This window comes from Pelobates fuscus, chromosome 3, assembly GCF_036172605.1.
Source record: "Pelobates fuscus isolate aPelFus1 chromosome 3, aPelFus1.pri, whole genome shotgun sequence".
NCBI classification, from domain to species: domain Eukaryota; kingdom Metazoa; phylum Chordata; class Amphibia; order Anura; family Pelobatidae; genus Pelobates; species Pelobates fuscus.
The window spans coordinates 370169613-370193099 of NC_086319.1; the positions used below are offsets into that span (position 1 = coordinate 370169613).

The 23487-nt window shown below is 38.7% G+C and overlaps 1 protein-coding gene across 1 annotated transcript; it reads right to left on the minus strand.

Moving 5' to 3' along the window:
* Positions 1-8363: 8363 nt before the first annotated feature.
* On the minus strand, positions 8364-23010 carry LOC134603434 (small ribosomal subunit protein eS27-like). Its single transcript, XM_063449401.1, has 4 exons — positions 22951-23010; positions 16779-16887; positions 9324-9434; positions 8364-8601 (listed from the first exon to the last, which is right to left on the minus strand). Exons 1-4 carry the CDS (start codon positions 22954-22956, stop codon positions 8573-8575), a joined length of 255 nt encoding a protein of 84 aa, XP_063305471.1. The 5' UTR covers positions 22957-23010; the 3' UTR covers positions 8364-8572.
* Between the last annotated feature and the right edge of the window lie 477 nt (positions 23011-23487).

A 23487-nucleotide genomic window follows, 5' to 3' on the forward strand; every position in this document is an offset into this window, starting at 1 on the left:
AGGGTCAGGAACACAAACATGCATTCCTGACCCTATAGTGTTAACACCACCATCTAGCCCTCCTGGACCCCTCATGCCTCCATAAATATAGTAAAAATATTACTGTATTCAAGCCTGAAGCTGTAAATCTGCATGCTGTTAGACTCAGAAAAACAAGCAGTCTGCTGACATGTGGTAGCCTGATCCAATCACAGTGCTTCTCCATAGGATTGGCCGAGACTGACAAAGAGGCAGATCGGGGCAGAGCCAGCATGATTCAAACACAGCCCTGGCCAATCAGCATCTCCTCATAGAGATGAATTGAATCAATGAATTTCTGTGAGGAAAGTTCAGTGTCTGCATGCAGAGGAAGGAGATACTGAATTACAGGATACTGTGCACAGTGCTGCCCTGTGCTCTGCTGACAGCAGATCTGAGTAGATGGAGGCATATTATGCCTCCATCAACTCCACAGTCCCTCTGGTTCACTCTGAGTGACTGTAACTGGAGGTGTTCCTAACTTTCAATGTAAACACTGTATTTTCTCAGAAAATACAGTGTTTACATGAGAATGGCTGCAGGGAGCTATAGTTCTCACCTGAACAACTTCATTAAGCTGAAATTGTTCAGGTATATATAATATATAAGTGTGCTCAGAGGTAGTTTCAGGCAATCAAAAATGTGTATGCTCAGCTGTCAGCTAAGTAGTGCTTCCAACAACAGAGGGCTTAAAGGTGGCTGCATAGAGGAAATGGAAGTAGCAAGACACACTAAAAAGTAGTATTTGCCACATGACCAAATAATACAAAGAGGTTACATTCCATAGGTTATTGTGGAAAGAAAAACTGGATGTTGGGCAGAGTAAGCACCATTCATTATGTGTCCCATATAAGAGGAGCTGTGGGGCCACAGCATTGAACGTATATTGCCTAAAGATTTAGATCAAATGGCTACCTAGAAATAGGGGGTGATAGTTACTAAAATAGCTAAGGTAGTATAATCTTTCATATATATTGAAAATAAAGTGCTTTTCTTTTCAATGTGTAAATTGTTTTAAATGTGCCCACCCCGTTGGCATAACACTATTGAATCTCAACACAGAAGAGACAAATAAAAAAAACTCATAAGATATTAATGTCCAGAATTCATCTTGCGTAAAGCAGAGCCCACCCACATGAAGATTATTAGCTAATAGAACATGTGTGACAAATCGAAAATGGCTGCTCTCACTGATAAAGCGCTACGGAATCTGTTGGCGCTATATAAATGGCAATAATAATAATAGACAAAAAGTTAAAGTGGGATTTTAAAATGTAGCCATCGATCATAAAGATCTTGGAACACCATTAAATCATTTTAGCAAGTGTACAGTGTTGCAAAGTAAAGGTTGTAAAATTACAGACATTCCTGGAGACTATTCAATTATGTTCTATAGTTTAAGGGGAAAGAATTTCTTTTTTTTTTTTTTTTCTTCTTCATAATCCGCTGAGGTATACATTTTGCATATTTAAGTTTTTCATACATTTTAAATCTCTTCGAAGAACTTTAAAAACTGCATTGGAGTTACAATCACAAAATATTGAAAAGATAAAATTGGGAATAGTTTGTTTGATTGAAATAAAGCTTTTTAGGCAAAACGTGTCAATATGCGAACATTCAAGCACCTTCTGCTCCCATAGCTTAGAATTTCCCGTCAGCCATAGCAAGCAATTGTAGGAATATTCATTCATGCACAATATATACTTATAGCTTCTCATTTAACATGCTTGGGATCAGCTGTAGATTGTCAATAGAGATCGGATAAGCACAATACACTTATTCTTAGTATCACGCTTTATATGTCCAAACACGTTATTTTTATCCCCCTAACCAAACTACCCTACTGGAAAAGGAATGCAACTGGTTTTAGGTCAAAATATCTGAATTTGGAATCCCCTGTTAATTTCTATAGAATTTTAAATATGGTGGATATATCGGTATATATGGATTATCAAGCAGAACAAATGCCCACTCCCTCTGACTTTAACCCAGGGCAGCAACTGGCCCTCGATTCTCCACTAAAATTACTTTTTCATTAATGGGACACTCCAGACCCACAAAGCACTTTGGCTGATTGAAGTGCTTTATATGTCAAGTGCGTCCGGTTTTCATTTTACAAAAAGTGCAGATTTCAACAAAAATTGTCCTGCAACGATTTCTCATTGAGCTGCATTGTGAAGTCTGTGATTTGACAGACACAGAAAGTCTGTGCTGGGGAAAAAGGGGAGGACTTGCAAAGGCTACAGACAAGTAATCTGCAGCATTTGCCAGCTGCCTTAAGATATACCCCTAATGAAAACCATGCATAAATGTATGATTGTTTTCATTCGGGGTTTATTTCATTCGGGCAGCAGAGTGTCCCTTTTAATTAGTGTTCCTGAAGTCCTTTCCTACCTGGATACATTAGACATCGCATGGAATGTATTATAATTGTGCCAATTTCTTGTTTTATGCTATTTTATATTCAATAAAAAGAAACATTAAAAACATTTTTTTTTTAAATTGTATATATATATATATATATATATATATATACACACACACACATACATACATACATACATACATACATACATACATACATACATATAATGAAAATAAAACAAATCAGAAATGTCTACACTGGCTAAATGTGAATTTACTTTAGGTTTTAACCAGATACTTTGTGCTTTTTGTGTAAGAGTGCATGGAGGTGCATGGAGGTGGGGGGGTGGGGTATCTTACTAGATGAATGGAAAGTCCATTCACATGTCTGAAATTATTTATTGTTCTCGTTTGTCATTTATAGCCTGAGAAGGACCCTTGGAAGTGTAAGAATATTTACTGATCTAGATATTGAACTGAGAATTTTTTTTTTTATGGACATTTTTTCCAAATTCAAATCATTTTGGCCTGAAATGTGCAAATTTCTGGTCAGTTTCTTGAAAATCTCCACTAGTGTGGAGTTTTTCTTTGAGAACAGAGTCAGACTCTGTTCTCACTCAAATGCTACTCATAGACCACTTGACTGGATTTGTGCGCATGCACATTAGCCTCCCAGTGCTTCCCTCGGTGAAGACGACTCCTAAAAAGGAAACTGTGTAGCATTAGTGTAGTGTTCCTTTAAGCCTATTACTTAATAATTTAGCAAAATCAATATATCTCTTGATTATTTACCAGTGCATTTCCTAAATGTCAACTTTAGTCATCAGATATGCACTAGAGTAAATTAGGGGGACAGAGTGTCATAAAGAAGATAAAGAATATTGAATTATTAGGTAAGGCAACAGTATTTGTGATGCTTTGAGCCAACACCCTCAAAAGTATCCCTTTAAGCAGTCTTTGTTATACAGGAAAAAAAACCAAAATACAAACTCATGTCACTAGTTACGGTGTACAGTTTTGTCTTCTACAAAACAGCGTGGCTTGATGTATGGTCTCTTGGTAAGGACCATCAGATATTGGTAGTAAACACACCTTGCTCCCAAATTCCCATGAATTCAGGAATTACGTTTCCAAACTTGAATCAATTTTTCCCAAACTGCACAGCGATCTAAAGCTTGGCTGCTCCAAGGAAAGATTCCTTTAAGTATAAGAAGATTTTCATTCTAAATACTGGCAAAGCATCATAGGAATTGTATTTCAACATCTGATGATCTACATTTTTGGCAAAACTGATCTAAAAGTATTGCTAATACTTTAAACTTCCTTAGAGCTATATGGCTTACAGACATTGACACTAAAACCATTAAAAAAAAACAAAAACATAATATCACAAAGTCAACGTGGCCCAAATTAGGTGGTGACAGAGAGGTGAGCAAGTTATCACTAATACAAAACAGTAAGTTACAAAGCGGACAATCAGAAATGCCAGTTAATCAGTGGAACCGATAAACCAGTCGATCAAGTCAGATGGTGTTTTTAACACTATAGGGTCAGGAATACATGTTTGTGTTCCTGACCCTATAGTGATCCTTTAAATTCAGATACTCCTTTTATCATTTACTACACCTTATACAACCTCAAAAGCAAGTAATATTACAGCCAGATGCTCAGGGGTCAAGTCCTGGGGAAAAAAGTGTGGGAACTCACCCAAGATCCAACCCATCCAAAAAATATATATATATTTTTTTTTTAATTATACACTCCTATGCATATATATTTCTCAGAAAATACAGTGCAACATTTATTGTAAAGTGCCAGTTTACAAAGACAGCTCAAAAATGAACATGCAATAAACAAATAAGTGCAGTGCAGAGTGCGAATAAGGAATGTAGTGTTTAGTGAGTGCCGAGTGTATAATTGGGGGGGGGGGGGGGGGGGGAGGCGGAAGCATTTTATTTTACATTTATATGTGTATTTTATTACCCCCTCCCTGCTTCTTAGCTTGCCAGGGAGGGGGGACTGCATTCCCTGGTGGTCCAGTGGCATGGGGGAGGGAGCCAGCCATTGCATACTGCACATGGGGGCCCAGCACAGTGTTCCCTCTCCAGCAATGCTCCAGCAGTGCTGTGCGGAGCGTTGCATGGTAACCCGTGGCAACGCTCCGATGTCCCCAGGACTTGCGAAAGTAAGACACAGAGTGTGCTGGGCCCTCGTGCGCAGTGAGCAGGGGGTCCACAGTCAAAAGGCAGGTCCTGCAGGACTACTAAGCAGGAACAAGTGCAAGAACGCCGTTCCCGCGGGAGTCTAGCCCTGCACATGCTTGTTTTTAAATAGTTTTATTTTTGTTGGATAATTTCTATGTATATCATATTAAGCATCCCTGACACCTACTGGTCAATAGTATAGCAAGTTTACAGGTTAGGTATTTTTTCTGGCAATAGTGGTCTTTTTCAGATGGCAGGCTTGCATATAGCACATGTAGGGCAGTTGGCTGCTAGATAAGTGGTTAGGAATCAGGCAAGGTAAGGGAATAGTATAACGCTTGTTAAATGTAACTAATCTTCATTTTTACAGTGTATTGCATACTAAAACATCACAAAGTATAAATACAGTGACACACGACCTTTAAATATTCTAAAACAAAAGTGAAAAAAAGATATATATATATATATATATATATATATATATAGATATTATATATTTATTTGTGGTCGGGGCAATATAGCCGTATACAGATATCTAGCATATAATAACCATAACATCAATGATTGGGAACCAGTCGGTTGTGGTGGGCCGGAACCGACAAAGCAGTAGGCCTGTAATAAAAGTGGGCAAAAGAAAATACTATAAGACGTAATACGGTTAACCAGCTTTATTAATTTAGATAAGTCACAAAAAGCTGGTCTTAATTCTTTAACGGGATTAGGTATGTAGAGTGTGTAGGCTGAGGATTTCCAGCGTCCCATTGCCTTGATAATTGAGTGGGTACGTGATTAGCAGATGCTGTAGATGCTGCCCCAATTCGGAAATAGAGACCTGAAAATTCTTCGGAAGGTATGAGTTTAGGTTGGGGACCGTGGAGACTGTATTTTCTATAAAGACATGACTAACCCCGGAATTGCTGAATCTCCTGTAATTTGCAACATAGTATAATCTGAAGGCCATGAGAACACTGTACTAATGAAATGTTCTATTCATAAAAAGAACCCTGAGCCTGATCACGAGTCTGACATCACTAACTACCCAAAATGGCTAGCCGCCAGATTCCCCCTCCCATCGAGTAAAGACGACATCCCATGATGGGAGGGTGCCCCACTAGTCACTCAAATCCCTGAGCCAATTAATAATATTGATGGGTGGACATTGACATAGCCACTTAACATTTAATCCAATTAATTATGTTTATTTGTTATTATCTGATATTCAATGATGATGTCATTCTGCTCTTATAAGGGCTTGTAAGCCTGTTTTTTGCCCAGATGCCATTAAATTTTCTGAAGTGCTTTTAACCTGAACTCCATGTGTCAGTGTGAACTTACTTCTGCGTATACGCAATTTAATCATCTCAGATTTGGACAGGAACAGATAGACATTTAAACATATTTGTTTATTTCTAAATTAATCTACATCAGTATCGAGGTGTTGACCTGTGGACATGAGATTTGATATATAAACATCTGAGTTTAAGGTAGTAGTTTGGATAGATTGTGGGCCCACACTATGCAGAGGGTAGATTTAAACGGAAGATGACCGCTTCTGTGCTTGTAAAAGCTATCGTCTGACGTTCAAGACGGTACGCTTAACTAATTTAATATGTATCATTGGACCCAATAATGAATCATAAATTAAATTCCAACCAACCTAGAAAGTGAAAGAAAATAAAAAAAACATTCAACATTTATATTAATTCAGTTGAATTTTTATAAGTGACTGTAATAACGTTTGTAACCAGTGGGGGCAAAATCCCCTGGAGTACTGGTTGAATTCGTGCCTAGGTCGTGAGTTGTTGTAATCACAGAAAGAACTAGGTAGAGTGTTGAAACATACGAATGGATACATCCCAAGTGTAGTTCGAAAACCAAATGGATAATTTATTTGTATATAACCGAATGATAGCGTTCGTTTAACCAAGTAATGTAAACATGCGAGTAGATAAGGAAATTTAGCCGAACAGCGTATTTGTACGAAAATGAAAAGAACCGAACGCTGGTTCAAACAAACAGGGCTCCACCGTGTAAAGCTAGAAAGTTTGCCGCGGTTGCTTTACGGCGGGCCTGACTTACGGTTTAACGCGGTGTGGAGTTGGTGGCAAAGTAACGAACGGGCTGTGCGGACGCCAACGATGGGTAGCAGAGCCAGGGAAGCACCGGACCAGGAGACCACGAGGAAGACAGGTAAGAAAATCCAAAATGGCAGTCTGAACCGGAAGTAAACATTTCAGACTTGCCAGACCAGCAACGGTAAGGTGGGAGTGGATCAGCAGCCCTTTTAAAGGGAATTCAAGCCCCTCCCACAACACATATATACACATATTTGTAGTTGTGGGAGGGGCTTGAATATATATATATTTTTTTTTAATTGGCCACTTACACTTTTATTGCAAAATTCAAGGCTAATGCTGAATCTAGTGTCTGCAGGTACTGTATTAAAATAGACCATAGATATTAAAAAAAAAAAAAAAAACACGAACAAAAGAAGACGTGTGTTAATTGTTTGAAAATAGTGGTGGTGGACCACACTGAAGTTATACAAAAGGTTATGAAGTATATAATTACATACAGTGGATGGAAGAAGATTCTGTACAATATATCTTAATAAAAACAAAAAACACACATAATCGTGCAATACAGTTAGATAATATTAGCAATGCCACTGGGACAAACACTTTCTAGAGCCAATATAGCTCTAATTCTGTAGGCTAGAGATACAATGATGAGATCCAGGAGAAATACCCAGAGCATGGACCTGGCTTAGGTAGAATAATCCCCACCTACGGATATAGTGGATGTCCAGGGAGCCAATATAAAAATGAAATACAATTCCAAGGACTGGATATATATAAAACAAAAAAATAAATAAAAAAAACTTTATTTATATATAATAAAATTAGATAAAAAGTACCAGCCCACAATGGAATTGAGTAGTCTCTGGTTTCAGATCCTCACTTTACGCGTTTCACTGTGGCTTTCACAAAAGTGTACTGTACTATATACTTTCGTCATTACCTTTTGTACAACTTCAGCACGGTCCACAACCACCACCACTGTTTTTCGCAAGATTGTGGGGATTCCTCGTAGGTGTATTGCTTCCTTTGTTCTATTGTTAAATGTGGTGTGCTCTCCTGTCCTGCTGTTGCTTTTCACATACTACGTGGATTTGTTTGTTGACCCTGTACAGCGCCATCTGTTGGCTGTAAGGATTTTTAAACCAATGTATGAACTACCCAAACCACGAGGATTTGCAGATTATGAATTCTGCCTGGAAGAAGAGAGCTGCAGCCTGTTCCAGAGTGGAAGAAGTTGCCACTGACCTCAGTTAGGCTTTGGCGGCTGGGGCTGATGCATTCCAGGGTCCCCAAAGCAGCTAGGAAACAGGGCAGAGGTACTCCGTCTGAGTACGAGAGTTCCATCACACATAATGTTAGCACGCTGTTGTGGTTATGGTGCTTAATGTTCCTTTACGTTTATGGGTTTTGAGGTTTCAGAGGATATTAAATTATGGAACAAATTTATTAGAATTCCATTCTGAAGGTTTGACTCTTTCCCCTCTTAAAATTTTAGAACAGTTAAAAAAAAAAAAAAAAAAAAAAAATATATAAAAAAAAAAAAATCTATTGCCAATTAAACATTTGAAATACCTTTGATTTATTTAATAATTTTCTTTTCCAAGCCGTGTATAGTGCCCACCTGATTATTTAAAGCATTCAATGAGTTAACTTAGAAGAGGGGAATTAAAAAAAATAAATAAATTCAACAAAACCATTCACTTGTAAATTTGTATTTATTTTTTTAGGAAATGTTTGCACATAATCAAACTGCAAAAGTCTCCCTGAATTTCACATTTCAAAAGCCAACTAGTACTATACCACAGCAAGGAGAGTGGTTTATAGGACCACATATAAGGCAATTCATCCTGAGGAGCGATAATTACATTGCGTATTCAGTATTATGTCGTACAGTAGACAGGACGCTTAGTGTTGTTTTTTTCTGAAGGAACATCCTGTAAACACAAAATGTGAATTTTAACAACTCGTAACCTTTTTTTTTAGCAGTCTTGCCTTTTTGTTAGAGGGGAGTTGTCACCTCCCTCGATTTTGAAATATTTTCTTTACTTATCCCCTATATTTAGAAATAGACCATGATGGAGGCATGAGTGAGTGAAACCAAAAGTACATTCTATTGGCAACACCTCCCTTTAACATTATTGCAGCAACAAAACATCCCCCCCCACCCCCCCCAAAAAAAAAAAAAGTCTGTTTTCATGCTCATTTAACTGGATTGTGAGGTCACTTGCTTTATCTATAATAAACCCCTTAACATAAAAAGGAACATTACATATGCAGGAGGGAAACACAAGTTATAAGGAATCTAAAAGCAGAATTGCCAGAGAAATAACAATTAGAAACTGGATAATACACATATTATGGTATATACTTCTAGTAGGCAAATGTGACATCGGCTCATTAAAGCAATAATGTTCTGAAACTAGCATTAGATGACTGTCATAGAAATAGGTGTCTGTGGTGTTAATAAGTACATGTGTGTACGGTATAACTGAGCAAGGGAAGCGGAGCCAAGACAAGCCAGTAATCTTACACAAGAGGTATAGGACATTGGTACCCTGCAGTTATGGAGACAGCTCTTTGTTGGTCCCAGTGACAAGGAGGGATGAAAGTACTGCTTTTAGGAGATTGATTGTAAGCATAAAAAAATGGAACATACCTTCTGTAAGCCTGGCCTTGCCACCTGTTGGTTGGCACAAAACCGTGGAACATCCTACACACAACACAACTGTTTGTGCATGGCTGAAAACGGTTGTAATCTTGTAGCAGCCTGGAAGCAAAATATAAACAGAGATTTTAAATGGACATTCCAGGAAAGGGTTTAAATCACCTTTTTAACGCATGATAGACCATGTTTAAAATATGAATTAAATACTCACCTAGGTAGGAAGATCTCATGCGTCAAACCCCATGTTCCGATCCTTTGGATAGCAATGTCCGCTTCGACCAAGAAATGGCTGAAATTAATCAGCGAATCCCTTGTTTAGCTCTGATTTCTAGGAGGGGCTTGCTGTACATGTGCAGGTTGGGATAACATGCGTGCACATGTACGGGCTCCCCCATTTATGAACAAGTGAAAGACACCCTTGCAGGCGCAATACACAAGCCTTTTATTCAGTCAAAGAAGAAAAAACTGAAATTTTTACTTACCGTAAATTCTTTTTTTCTTAATATGGTGGCAGTACCAGTGGTTTTGCTCCTTCCTGTGGACAAGCATCTAACAAGCTTAATTAAATCAACAAAACCCCTCCCCCTTGCCCTATAAGAAGGGCTATCCGGCAAAACCAACCTCAGTAAGTAGCAAGAAAAATCCCAAATAGAACTCATACTGAATCAAGATAATGTAAAATAGAGGGAGGGAAGCTGTACTGCCACCATATTAAGAAAAAAAGAATTTACGGTAAGTAAAAATTTCTGTTTTTTCTGTCATATGGTGGCAGTACCAGTGGGATATAGCAAGATCCTTAACTAAGGCGGGTTCAATGTCACCGTAGGTCGCAACTTATACGCCTAAAAAGCAGTTTCAGAGGATGAGAACATCTCTAACCTGTAGAGCTTTATGAAAATGTGGAATGGAAGCCCAAGATGGTGCCTAACAGAAGGCCACTAGAAAAAACAAGTGTTCTTAATGGCCCAGAGGCAGCCAATACTCCAAGCGTCCTGAGAGAAGCCGGAACTTGAAGACCACCGGGAGAAAATGGCCAACCAACATACTCGCCTGAGTCAAATGAAACAAAAGAGTTGCAGGAATCACTGTATCCTTACACCTTTTATGGGAGGCTAACAAACAGAGGACCAGAATAACTGAGCTCTTCAGTCCTAGGAAAAGAGACATTACAAAGCTCCTTCAAGCTACACTTAGTACCAACCCGTAGGGAAAAAAAAAATGTTTAGCGTGAAGAACCACCGTGTCCATGAGCAATACTGAAAAATCATCTGGGGATGAAAAACGACTGAAGCTCTCTGAACCTATTAGCCGATAAGATGGCCCCCAAGAAGGTGTCCTGGAGAAACAAAACTTGTAAGGGAAACCCTTTAACAGGATTGAACGGGTGTTACCTAAAAAAAATTAAAAAAAATATATCAAAATTCAAGGACAAAAATACCAGGAAGGGAAAACAGAACTCTAGGAGGATGTCTGGACCTGGCAGATTACAAAAAAACTCAAGCTTAAAATCTGGATGTAAACTCTAAGAACAGCAGGATTCTCAGGCTTGAAGGCCTGGACCTCAAAGCAGAAAACGCCGAAGCCTGCCGAACAAAAAACCAGAAGACATTAAAGCAAGGGTTTTTAGACGAATGAAACACACCAGCAGGGGTGTTCCCAAAATCCCCCCCAAAAATTTCTAACCCTTATCAGAAAGTAGACCTTTAAACAGGATATATAGTTGCCAAGCAACATAGCCAAACAAATCTTCCCGCAGACCTAGATGATGAAGAAGAACCCTAGCCGTAGTCAGGCTATCAACCTGAAACTCTACAGAACGACTAGGGTAGATCCCTATACATCATGAGACCGATAGAGCTTTGAACGTTTGGGAATCAGAATCTTTATGCTCAGCATGGAATAAGAACCAGGATAAGGCTCCGATAGACCTAATTTTCTAAGACAACTAGAAAAAACGTAAGCGGAAGTAAGACACATTACAAAGAGAGTAATCCATCACCGAGGGACCTGTACTGAAACAGGAAGTGACTTGGTCGTTGAAAAGTTTGTCAACAGAGCCCTGGCTGGAACAACAATTTTACACTCCAGAGAGTCAAATTACACGGACATAAGGACCAAACTTCCTAATTCCAAATACCCTCTCTGAGCTAGACGGCTATGTCAATCCCTCTGAAAGGAACTACCGAAATATCTACTAGATGAATTTGCACCTCAGCAAGATAACCGCATGCAGGAGAGAGAGAGAGCGCCTACACCGGTTCCTCCCTGCCGGTTGATGTACCAACCCTGTAGAAGAGTGCGCATGAAAATTTACAGCCTTCTGCCATATCTACGGAATGAAGAGATGAAGGGTGGCAATACACCTAAAACCCCTGGAATCTGCGGATTTTCCCTTAATCATTACCACGAAACATGAAGGGGATTAAAAAGGAGCATCTGTAGCGATCCCCAACCAGAAAACATTAGACGGAAGACAGACTTCCTGAAATGAACTCTATCTAATTTGAAAATTGGATCCGCTACTACCAACACCCCTTCTTCTATGATCGGGGAGAGAAAACAGTGGGATTTCTTTTTTAACATGTTACGAGATCTAGGGACTCTTATGAATAGGCAATAGAATATATGGATTGCTGGGGAAACGTCGGTCTCAGAAATTTTTCCCTCTGTATGCTCAGTCTGATCTCCAAAAATTAAAATAATCGCCTTAACCCCTTCAGGACCGGCCTGTTTTTGCGATGTTTGTACGTTAAGGACCAGAGCAGTTTTAACACTTTTGTGGTGTTTGTGTTTAGCTGTAATTTTCCGCTCTCTCATTTACGGTTCCCATACAAGTTATATATTGTTTTTTTCAAGACAAGAAGGGCTTTCTTTACATACCAGTATTTATATTATGTCATATATTGTATTTAAAAAAAATAATGAAATATGGTGAAAAATAAAAAAAAAAAACATGTTTTTGGACTTTTACTTGAAAAATATTTTACTTATCTACAAAAGCTAATGAAAAAAACTGCTAAATAGATTCAAAATTTTGTCCCGAGTTTAAAAACACCCAGTGTTTACATGCTTTATTGCTTTTTTTTGCAAGTTATAGGCCTATAAATACAAGTAGGAAATTGCTGTTTCAATATATATATATTTTAAATGTATCAATAGTGACATTGTTACACCGTTATCTGTCATAAATCCCCGAAACACACCTAACATGTACATATTTTTTAAAGTAGACAACCCAGGGTATTTAAAATGGGGTATGTCCAGTCTTTTTCAGTAGCCACCTAGTCACAAACACTGGCCAAAGTTAGCATTTATATTTGTTTGTGTGTTAAAAATGCAAAAACCGCTAACTTTGGCCGGTGTTTGTGACTAAGTGGCTACTAAAAAAGGCTGAACATACCCCATTTGCAATACCTTGGGTTGTCTTCTTTTGTAAATGGTATGCCATCATGGGGCTAATTCTCATTCCTTGGCTACCATACGCTGTCAAAGGCAACCTAACCAATCTGACAAATTTCAATAAAAAAAAAAAAAGTAAAATCAAGCCTTATATTTGACCCTGTAACTTTCACAAACACTATAAAACCTCTACATGTGGGGTACTGTTATACTCAGGAGACTTCGCTGAACACAAATATTAGTGTATCAGAACAGTAAAATATATCACAGCAATAATATCCTCAGTGAAAGAGCTGTTTGTGTGTGAAAAATGCAAAAAACTTCACTTTTACTGACAATATCATCGCTGTGATATGTTTTACTGTTTTGAAACACTAATATTTGTGTTCAGCGAAGTCTCCCGAGTAAAACAGTACCCCCATGTACAGGATTTAGGGTGTCATAGAAAGTTACAGGGTTAAGCACAGTGCTAGCAAATTAAATTATCTGGACTTTTGGCCTGGGTTGGCAGGCAGGTCCCTCAAATTGCAATCATTAAAATTACTTAATTAGGTAAAAATATTACATAAATATGCACGTAGAATTTTAATATATATACATATTTATATATTTGACGTCTACGTGTATATTTATGAAATTATTAATGTAATTTTGTATGTGGACATATGTATATTTCGTATTATTTTTATTTATTTATACATAGATATATATATCATTACATTCTAAGTGTATTTTGATATAAATATATATATATATATCAATATAAAAATACTGTTAGAATAAAATTGAATATATATATATAATTTTTTTTTAATTATTAAAAATTATTTTTATTTTTTGTTATTTATTTTTATTAACATATTATTTGTATTTTATAATAATATATATATACCATATATATAGTTATTATATATATTGTATATATTCGTGTGTAATTTAAATATAAGTGTATTTTTATATTAATATACGTATATATAAATATAAAAATACACTTAGTGTGACATTATATATATGATACATATACATATATTATATATATATATAGATATAATACATGTATATATATCATATATATATACACATATTATAATTTTTTTTACACTGATTGTTTTTTTTTTTTACTTTATTTTATGATTTTACACTTGCAGGGAGACTGCCTGTCAGCACAGACAGTCCCCCTGCAGGCAGATACAAAGACCCCTATTGCGGTCATGTGATCGAGTGATCACATGGCTGCAGGGTCCTGATCTGCCGAGGGGGGACTGCCCGGGCAGACAGGCAGTCCCCCTGGACTGGGAGGAGCACTGATCGCCGCCGTGGGACCGACGGCGATCAGGTAAGTAGCCCAAAACCGTTATGACGGTTCAGGACCGTCAGCGGTCCAAACGCACGTTTTACCGCTGACGGTCCTGAACCGTCAGCGGTCCTGAAGGGGTTAATATACACAACAGTACTTCTTTAGACAGTACCGAGGTTACACGCTAATCACCTGCTACAAGTAACGGAATTTATTAGACCACTGCAATTTCTGAAACGACTGGGGCAGAGGTTAATCCTGTTCTGCAGTGTGTTGATGAAAAAACACCTACATTGTGTGTGTTCGTTAACCGTCCAAATTGCCAGAGATATCAGTAACCTATACTGAATCTTGTATGAACAGAAAGCATACCTACACAACCTATGCCATATACCAGGGTTACGCAACTCCTGTGGAGATGATATAGATACAGATATAGATATATGAGCTACTGTGAAGATGCCATCTCTATACCGTCTAATGAGCATACATCTCCTGGCAACTCATCCATAGAGAAACTAGTGAAGACATATACTGAGGCCCTGTCTTCCCAGTACCTCATACATAAGGCATATAGAGTATACCTATATCCCATAAACTAGTGAGGCTTTTTTTTTTTTTAGAGTATATAAAAGGAAAAGAACCCCCCTAAAATAGCCTATAGTGGTTACTAAAGTTGAGACCACCCATCAACTCGACAGAGTATATAGTAGATGCATATACTAAGGCTGAGTCCTCAAGTAACTCCTAACAGAGCATGCACGGAGGTTGAGTTCTCATTCTTAACGAATACAGTGCATACAACTAATGAAGCGGAGGCCACACTTCAAACTCGGCATAGAGCATATAGTGGGTGCATCTACTAAGGTCGAGTGGATAACAAAACAATGCGACATAGAGCATCTAGTGGATACATCTAAAGAGGTTCTTGTCCTTATACAAGGACTTTATAGTGTGTACCCTACTGAGGCCGAGTCATCTTAGACACTCACACACAGAGCATATAGTGGGTACATATACTGTGCACAGCAACTCGTCATAGTGCCTATAGTGAGTGCATACACTGCTCACAGAACTTGTCATAGAACATATAGTGGTAACCTATACTGTTCACAGCAACACAACAGTGCATATAGAGAGAATATATACTGCTCATAGTAACTCGTCATAGAACATATAGTGATTACATATACTGTTCACAGCAACACGTCGTAGTGCATATAGAGAGTATATATATATATACTGCTCATAGTAACTCGTCATAGAACATATAGTGATTACATATACTGTTCACAGCAACACGTCGTAGTGCATATATTGCATACATCTTCTGCATACAGCAAGTCGTCATGGTGCATATAGTGAGTACATATACTACTCACAGCAATTCGTCAGTGCATATAGCGAGTACATATACTGCTCACAGCAATTCATCATAGTGCATATAGCGAGTACATATACTGCTCACAGCAATTCATCATAGTGCATATAGTGAGTATATATACTGCTCATAGTAACTCGTCATAGAACATATAGTGATTACATATACTGTTCACAGCAACACGTCGTAGTGCATATATTGCATACATCTTCTGCATACAGCAAGTCATCATGGTGCATATAGTGAGTACATATACTACTCACAGCAATTCGTCATAGTGCATATAGCGAGTACATATACTGCTCACAGCAATTCATCATAGTGCATATAGTGAGTATATATACTGCTCATAGTAACTCGTCATAGAACATATAGTGATTACATATACTGTTCACAGCAACACATCGTAGTGCATATATTGCATACATCTTCTGCACACAGCACTTCGTCAGTGCATATAGTGAGTACATATACTGCTCACAGCAATTCGTCATAGTGCATATAGCGAGTACATATACTGCTCACAGCAAATTCGTCATAGAGCATATAGAGAGTACCTATACTGCTCACAGCAATTCATCATAGCGCATAAAGTGGGTACATATACCGTCATCTTCGTCCTCTTCTTACCACGTGGCTTCACACTTTGCAAATGAAGTGTCTAAACTTTTACAGAGATCATTTTGAAGGAAAGATTAATTCACCTCACCTCAAAATGCCTCTGAACCGTGTGGGGGGTTGGTGACACGGCGTACCACTTCTGGCAAGCATCCATGCTGTCAGTGGGTACTGCACAGCTTCATCTATGCCGAGCATCAAACTTCGCTCTTTTTTTTTTTTATAAAGTTTCGGCATGCGCATGCGCACCACCGGAAACTTTTGGTGGAACGCATCACCTCCCGGGCGTGCGTTCCACCGCTGTGCGCAGGTCATCAAGACCGCCTCCAGAAAGTATTCGCCGGAACCTTCTCGGCATAAGAGGCAATGTATCCATTTGCTCCGTAACCATAACGGAGGTAGCATGGTCTCTCAGCTAACCGCCCGGGCAGCTCTCGGACCGGAATCCCCCAGACCAGCAGCCTGTGTGTCTCACCCTCCAGATGCTGTGTCCTTCCCTCTCGGGACAAGAAAGGAAACTGAGGTTGGTTTTGCCAGATAGCCCTTCTTATAGGGCAAGGGGGAGGGGTTTTGTTGATTTAATTAAGCTTGTTAGATGCTTGTCCACAGGAAGGAGCAAAACCACTGGTACTGCCACCATATGACAGAAAAAAATAAGTTTGTACACAAATACTTTCAGTATTCTCTAACTTTTCCTATATCACTTATTTTCCCTTCAGAACTTTAAGTCCATAATTGTGGAGTACTTTACCTGGGCATTTTACATCCATGAAGTAGGAGTTTGGACTTTGAACCAACCTCTTCTTCTTGTGACATCTCTTTTCATCCTCAGAGGTCGGGTTCACTAAGTCTTTAGCCAACTGAAAATTAAACACAGCCATTTCACAAAGAGCAGTCCACGAAAGAGCCAATACAAGTTACTTGGCACTTCTACGGCATGCACACAATATACAAGACCTTGATGGGGCAAAGAAAGCCATAGGTCCACCTTGTGATATAAGAAAGGGATGTGGATATTGGTGCCAGTGGCTGCAGCAATATTTAATTGTAGAAAAAAAAAAAAAAAGTTAGAGATATATAGAGGTATAGATATGATATGAATATATCTAGGTGCCAAAAAGATTGTGGTGAGACCAAACAATATACCTCCCCACAGTGCAGAGTTTGGAACTCTGGGATGTCGTAGAAATTGAATTTCTCTAGTTTCGGTGTCCAAGGAGGACTTTCTATATATAAATTATGCGCCAAAATGATAGTAAGAACAATAAAACTTACCACAATGCATTTAATGTTTCCACAACTATCCCAGAGTTCCAAGTCTGACATGTAAATAAGCACAGACAGGCATTTCTGTAGGCACCCTCAGTGAGGAATGCTATTTTAAACACAGTTTGTTTTTTAAAGCCAAAGCACGTGTTGTGATACAAGAGTCCAACTTGAGATATGCAGGTGTGGCACAACAGTAATTTCTAGATTTGCCCTGTGGGGAATTGTTATAGTGTTCATTCTCACCACAATTTTTCTGGCTACACACTCTCAGAAGTGTCTATTGCCAAGGGTACGTACAGAAATACAGGATAAAGTCTGAAACATAATGCCTGTCAATCTGGGAACTCTGTCAAACAGGGAAATCATGTTTCCACAAGGAGAACTTTTCAAAGTCCATCTTAAGATATGAGGCGATGCACAACAGTCATTTATCTCTATATAGCTCCACTGCACTACATGGCGTGTGAATTATCAGAGCATGTTCTTATCCCAGAATATTATTACAGCCTCAACACTAAAAGGTGACCTGATGGAGTACTGAAAACAAAAACCAAAAGTGACCCCCACTTGACGTTTCTGAAATTGGTGCAAACCACCAGATTTTGCAGCCTCTGCTGTCGCAACTGCCCAGACAAAAAAAAAAAAAAAAAACATTTAAAGCCAATAATGATGCTAATTGCCTTTCTAAAGCACTGTCGAGTGTACCCCATAAGTTGTGCTTTAGTAAAATAGAATTTGCTGCTGGGAGTTTTTTTTCCAATGGTCATGCTTCTACCGTAGAAGGCTCCAAGCTAAACTAGAACTCCCAGAAGGCAAGATTCTAACCATCATTTATACCACTAACATTTATAGTGGAATATTTGGAGCAAAGGGGAAACATTGCATCTTGAGAGGAAGGAACAGTGAGAATGGGCATACTGAGCAACCACTCTCAAAAAATCAAACTAAACTAACCTATAAACTTGTGTTCAAGTGCCAGATGTGTCCATTTAAAGACTTGTCATCTTTTCACTCCCTTGCTATGTTAACCTCTACCACTTCAGCTGGAAGGCTATTCCATGCATCCACTACCCTATTACTTTACTGGGAGGGTAGTGGATGCATGGAATAGCCTTCCAGCTGAAGTGGTAGAGGTTAACACAGTGAGGGAGTTTAAGCATGCGTGAGATAGGCATAAGGCTATCCTAATTAAAAGGCAATAGACTAATAAAGTACTAGTTGGGTAGACTAGATGGGCCGAATGGTTCTTATCTGCCAGCACATTCTTTGTTTCTCAGGCAGTCATTTTGTGGGAGTTTCCCTTAGACCCTCAGGTGTAGTTATATAATAATTACATTACAACTGCAGTCCACCTCTAACAAATGGCAGTTCCATAAAGATTTTAAGAAGCCCTCCCTCTGGCTATAAAGGTTTAAAAAGATATTAAAATAAATCACGTTTTGGTGATAGTGTCACTTTAAATAGGAGAAAGAAATATGCAATCAGTGAAGTCCCAGAGTCCTCGGATAACTCATGGGCAATTCAACAATTAGAAAACCTTTGGATGCAGTTAGCGGGTTTATCACTTGCACTCATAAATAACTCAGAACAAATGTGAATGGACTTAGGAAGGTATTCAACATTCTAATCTGTACGAAACATACAACCCTTGCCAACGTGGTCATGTCAATCAAACCTGGTTACCAACCTGCAACCTCCCAACGGAGTTTACATTACATAAAAAAACCCGATGTCATCTTCTGCCCCAAACATTTAGTCAATCCTTTTATTACAGCACAGAATTCGTCCGCAACAACTCTTCCCTCTCCTCTGACCTTTACATGTTGTTCTCATGCTTAGTTAATTAGAAGAAAACAAAAAACACGAGACAGGTCCCCTTTTATTCTAAGGGGTACTTGCCAACATGGTGAGAACAGTGAATGAAGAGATAGGAACCCTAACCTTTATTGAAAATAAGACCGTATTAAAAACAATCTCTCAAAGGTCAGTACAAAAAAGTGTAGATATGGACCAGCGCTCATTTGTTTTTAATAATTTCAATAAACCAATATACAAAATAATTCTTATTAGCTGCTATACATTTACGTGATCCCTTACGAAATCACCAATTCTAGGAACTAATCTACCCGGTTGAAGAAGCCACGCTAGGAGTGGCGAAACGCGTTCCGGATCTTTTATTTGTTATTTTTATAATTTAATAAATTTTTACCAATTTATTTATCGATCTTGGTTCCCAGCTTTTTCCATCCAGCACAGAAGGGAGTGCAGTCCCAAATCTGCACAACGCCAAAAAATTGAGTCACTATCGTATGACTCTAGACTTGTAAGTACCCATTTTGGGATTCTTTATTTCATATTAGAATTATTACTTACAATACTGCGCAATCGTGTGTATTCTTCTACATAGAACAAGATATATATCGGCAATAGGGGTGGGTCGCCTAAATGGACCCGGAGACTATTCAAACCAGAGCTTGGTCTATAGCTCTCCGCTTGTGAGTGTATACACACCATAATTAAAATAGATCACTTTGTTATGTATGATCTAGGCTATGTTTAATTATTTCATATAGATATCTATGCATATTGGACACACCAGAACAGTCCACCTCCAACTTAACTGAAAAGGTGATCAATTCATTCATTTTGTATTTTTTAAGCGCTACATTCTTTCCTTGTTTTGTATTCTCAAAGGTGAGTGTCAGACGGTTCTAGTTCCTTCCCCCCCATTCACTGTGCTCTCCACATTGGGTTCTCTTTTATTCTATGGGGTCCTTACTGTCTCTTGTAACTATCTGTATTTTTAGGGTTATCCCCTGTTTGAGGTGTGCAGCGACAGACACCTTTGCGGCAACTGTCCACCAGCCCCTGATAGTTTTCTGGGCTGCTGGACAGCTTCCCCAATATATTTCTTATCTTACTACTTATCATTCAGGAGAAAGGAATATTAACTAGGTTATTTAAGTAAGATTTGCCAAGAATTCAAAGTGTTTTTCAAAATAAAGGCCAAAATTGCTAAGTTGGAAAAGTCAATTCTGTTTACAGTTCCCTATCATGGTCTTAAAGGGATACTATAGGAACCCAGATCACATGTCCCCCCTTGTCTTAACCATGCAAGTGAAAACATTATGGTTCTGCAGGACTGGCTAGGTTTACATTGCAGGGTGTAAATTCTAATGGCTTTCACTCAGACAACCTCTAGAGGTATGTCCTCTGAAATAGAGTGGAACTGGTATTTCAAATTGGATGGTCTCAGACAGAATCTGACAAAACGTTGTGCCTGCGCAATAGCCTCCCAACAGGAAAGCATTGGACTGGCTGAGATCATCAAGCTTTATGATCTCAGCCAAGGAGAGCATCATGGATTGGGATAAAAGCCTATACATTTTTAACCCTTACAGCATGAATTAGGATAAAATTTCTATACATTTTTAACACTAAACAGTGATTAGGACTATAGAGTTAGGAATGCAAGTGTTCATTCCCAACTATAGTGTTCCTTTAAATGAAATTTGAATTCATGTTCATTCCCACTTTAGTGAGTAACTCTGTAAACGTTATGTTCCCTCCATTGTCAATATTTATTTTCTTCTTCCTAAACCGTGCATTGTGTAGTTTTTTCCGTAAGTTAGAAATTAAAGGGACACTCTGGGCACCATAACCACATGTGTTTATTGAAAGTGGTTATAATGCTAGGACACTTTCCTTACATCACTTCAGTTGACAATGTGACAAAGTAGGTACTTATATTGGTGCTGCATGTGTATGGGGTGTGTACTATTCGCCCAATCAGGTTATGGCTGCTAAGCAACATAGAAACGTACAATATTATTTCCCTATATTGCACATATCCTATAAATGCAGAAGTTATACTTTTATAAAAAGAAAAATAGCTTCATTATAAAGGCTTTATTTTTTATATGAAAGTGATTTTCTCCTCTTTAAAAGGAACACTAAACATTACAAATAAAAATATGTATTCCCTATTCATAGATCTGGTGGCTCCCCAGAACTCTAGTTTTATACTCACATTTTGTTCAGCACTAAGGCTCCCTTGGCACGGATTACCTCTTCTGCACATCAAATGTCCCCATTGGAATGCATTGTATCAGTTGCTTTCCTATGGGAACTGCACTGCAGCAGGAACACAGCCACTGCGGGAGTTTTAACCCTTCAATGTACCCATTGCAGTTCCTATTAAAAAAAAAAAAAAAAAAAAAAAAAAAAAACCAACAACCACCTGCAATATTTACATTGCAGGGTTAAACCTACAGGAGCAGAGCACCCCGGCCACTTCATCGAGAAGTAGTGTCTTGGGCACCCATAGCATTCCTTCAATTACTGTAACATAATACCTACTACTTCATAATAAATATTGCAATTAGCTGGGATATGCCTTTAGTTAACAGGAGATTTCCAAACCTGGTTATAATTGTTACTTTAAAATCACCATTGTGTCAGGCTAAAGACAATTGTGTCTAAGAGGGCACCCTACTCTGTAAATCCATGTGAAAACCAGTGGCCCAACTGCAATTGAACATTTCAAAACATCAGTTACCTTTTCAAAAAAAACAATGCCCACAGATTGTCACTGATTTGTATGGCCAAAGTCACAATTGGGCCAGGCTAAAATCAAGTGTGTCTAAAATGGAACCACGCTCTGTAAATCCATTTGAAAATATATAGCCCAATGGCACTTAACCCTTTGAAACACCAGTTAATTACTCAGACTGTAATTAATTCTGAAGGTTTGATCATGGCTTACTGGCCAATACCAATGATGATCTTACATCATTCTTAGCCTGGGGTTCACCCATATAGGTTGTATAAAATTATACCCAGAGCGGACTCCGAAACCAACTTCCACAAATAAGAAACTGGCCAAATAAGAAGCCAGCTTCAGCCTCAACTTCGTCCATAAACTTGTTTCCTGCACACAGTGGACCTGATACAAGACCGTCTCACCTCACAAAAATGTAGCACCATATTATAGCAGAGTCAAACATGTGGCACACACCAAAAACTTAACATTGCACCTTTGCAATAAGCTGACCACCACCTTGGCATAGCTTTCTAGAAATGCAATAGGTGTAATGATATTCTAAGCCAGGCATAGGCAACCTTGGGCACTGCAGATGTTTTGGACTACACCTCCCATGATGCTTTGCAAGCATTATGTGTGTCATGGGATTATGGGAGATGAAGTCCACAACACCTATCCCAGGTCTAAGTGTTAATCCAAAAACCAACAAGGACTGCCTCTACCATACAGCTATCCACTGCAGGCTATGTGGAATACATTCACATGATGCTCAGCCAGCATCACAGACATATTGCACACCAGCTGCTGAGCTCACCCAGGACACGTGGCACCCATTTGTCTAGCATATGCTGCCTATGGATAATGTTATATATTTCAGGGACTGCCCCAGGACCCCGCTGACTGCCCCCACACGTGGTTATGGCACCTGTCTGGCTGTGACAGCCCATTAAATGGACTATAATCCAATTAGTGATTACTAATCAGTGAGGTTATACCCCCAGCCCTGTACTCATGGCAGCCCAGATATACAGCCCGCACCAGTCCCAGAGCCCCCCCGTCACTATACATCCTGCCCGACCGCCCTGCATCAACCATGCGTGCTGTCACTCACAGGCATGTCTATCCAGCGTGGACATCAACAACAAGAACAGCTACTTCCGGTACCAGGACATGTGACCGGAAACAGACATTTATATAAGACGTCAGGCGGCCATGTTAAGTGTGGGCAAGATGAAGCTCAGCAGTGCATGCTGGAAACAAGTGCTGTCAGTCAGTGTAATAATGTGTCCTTGGACAGGAGAGAATATACCTGCATATTGGCTCCTGCTGACAAATATGAAGGTGTTTAGTGGCCCATGTACAAAGTATTCCATAGGCAAAACAGCCTTTTTTAAAATTATTATTATTATTTTTATTTATTTTTTGGTAAAGTGCAATTTATCTGAAAATCAATGTAAAATTAAAGTTTTAGGTCACATAAGTTGAACATAGCTGGCTTGAAGAATATTTATCATTTCAACTATTTTGCTCAATCATTTGCAGTCTGATTCACTTTGAATTCTCAGTAATTGATACTTTTGTGAATAACTTTTTGGTGTAGTTTTCAAAGTTTTAGGTGAAAATGGGGAAAAAAATTGAACGTTCCCAC

What these genes read in the sequence shown, in the direction of transcription:
- LOC134603434 (XM_063449401.1), bottom strand. An exon ending in CATGGATGTAAAATGCCCAG is followed by an intron (nt 9,435 to 16,778) that starts GTAAAGTACTCC and finishes TTTTGCTTCCAG; the next exon opens with GCTGCTACAAGATTACAACC. An exon ending in CAAGGCCAGGCTTACAGAAG is followed by an intron (nt 8,602 to 9,323) that starts GTATGTTCCATT and finishes TTGTGTTTACAG; the next exon opens with GATGTTCCTTCAGAAAAAAA.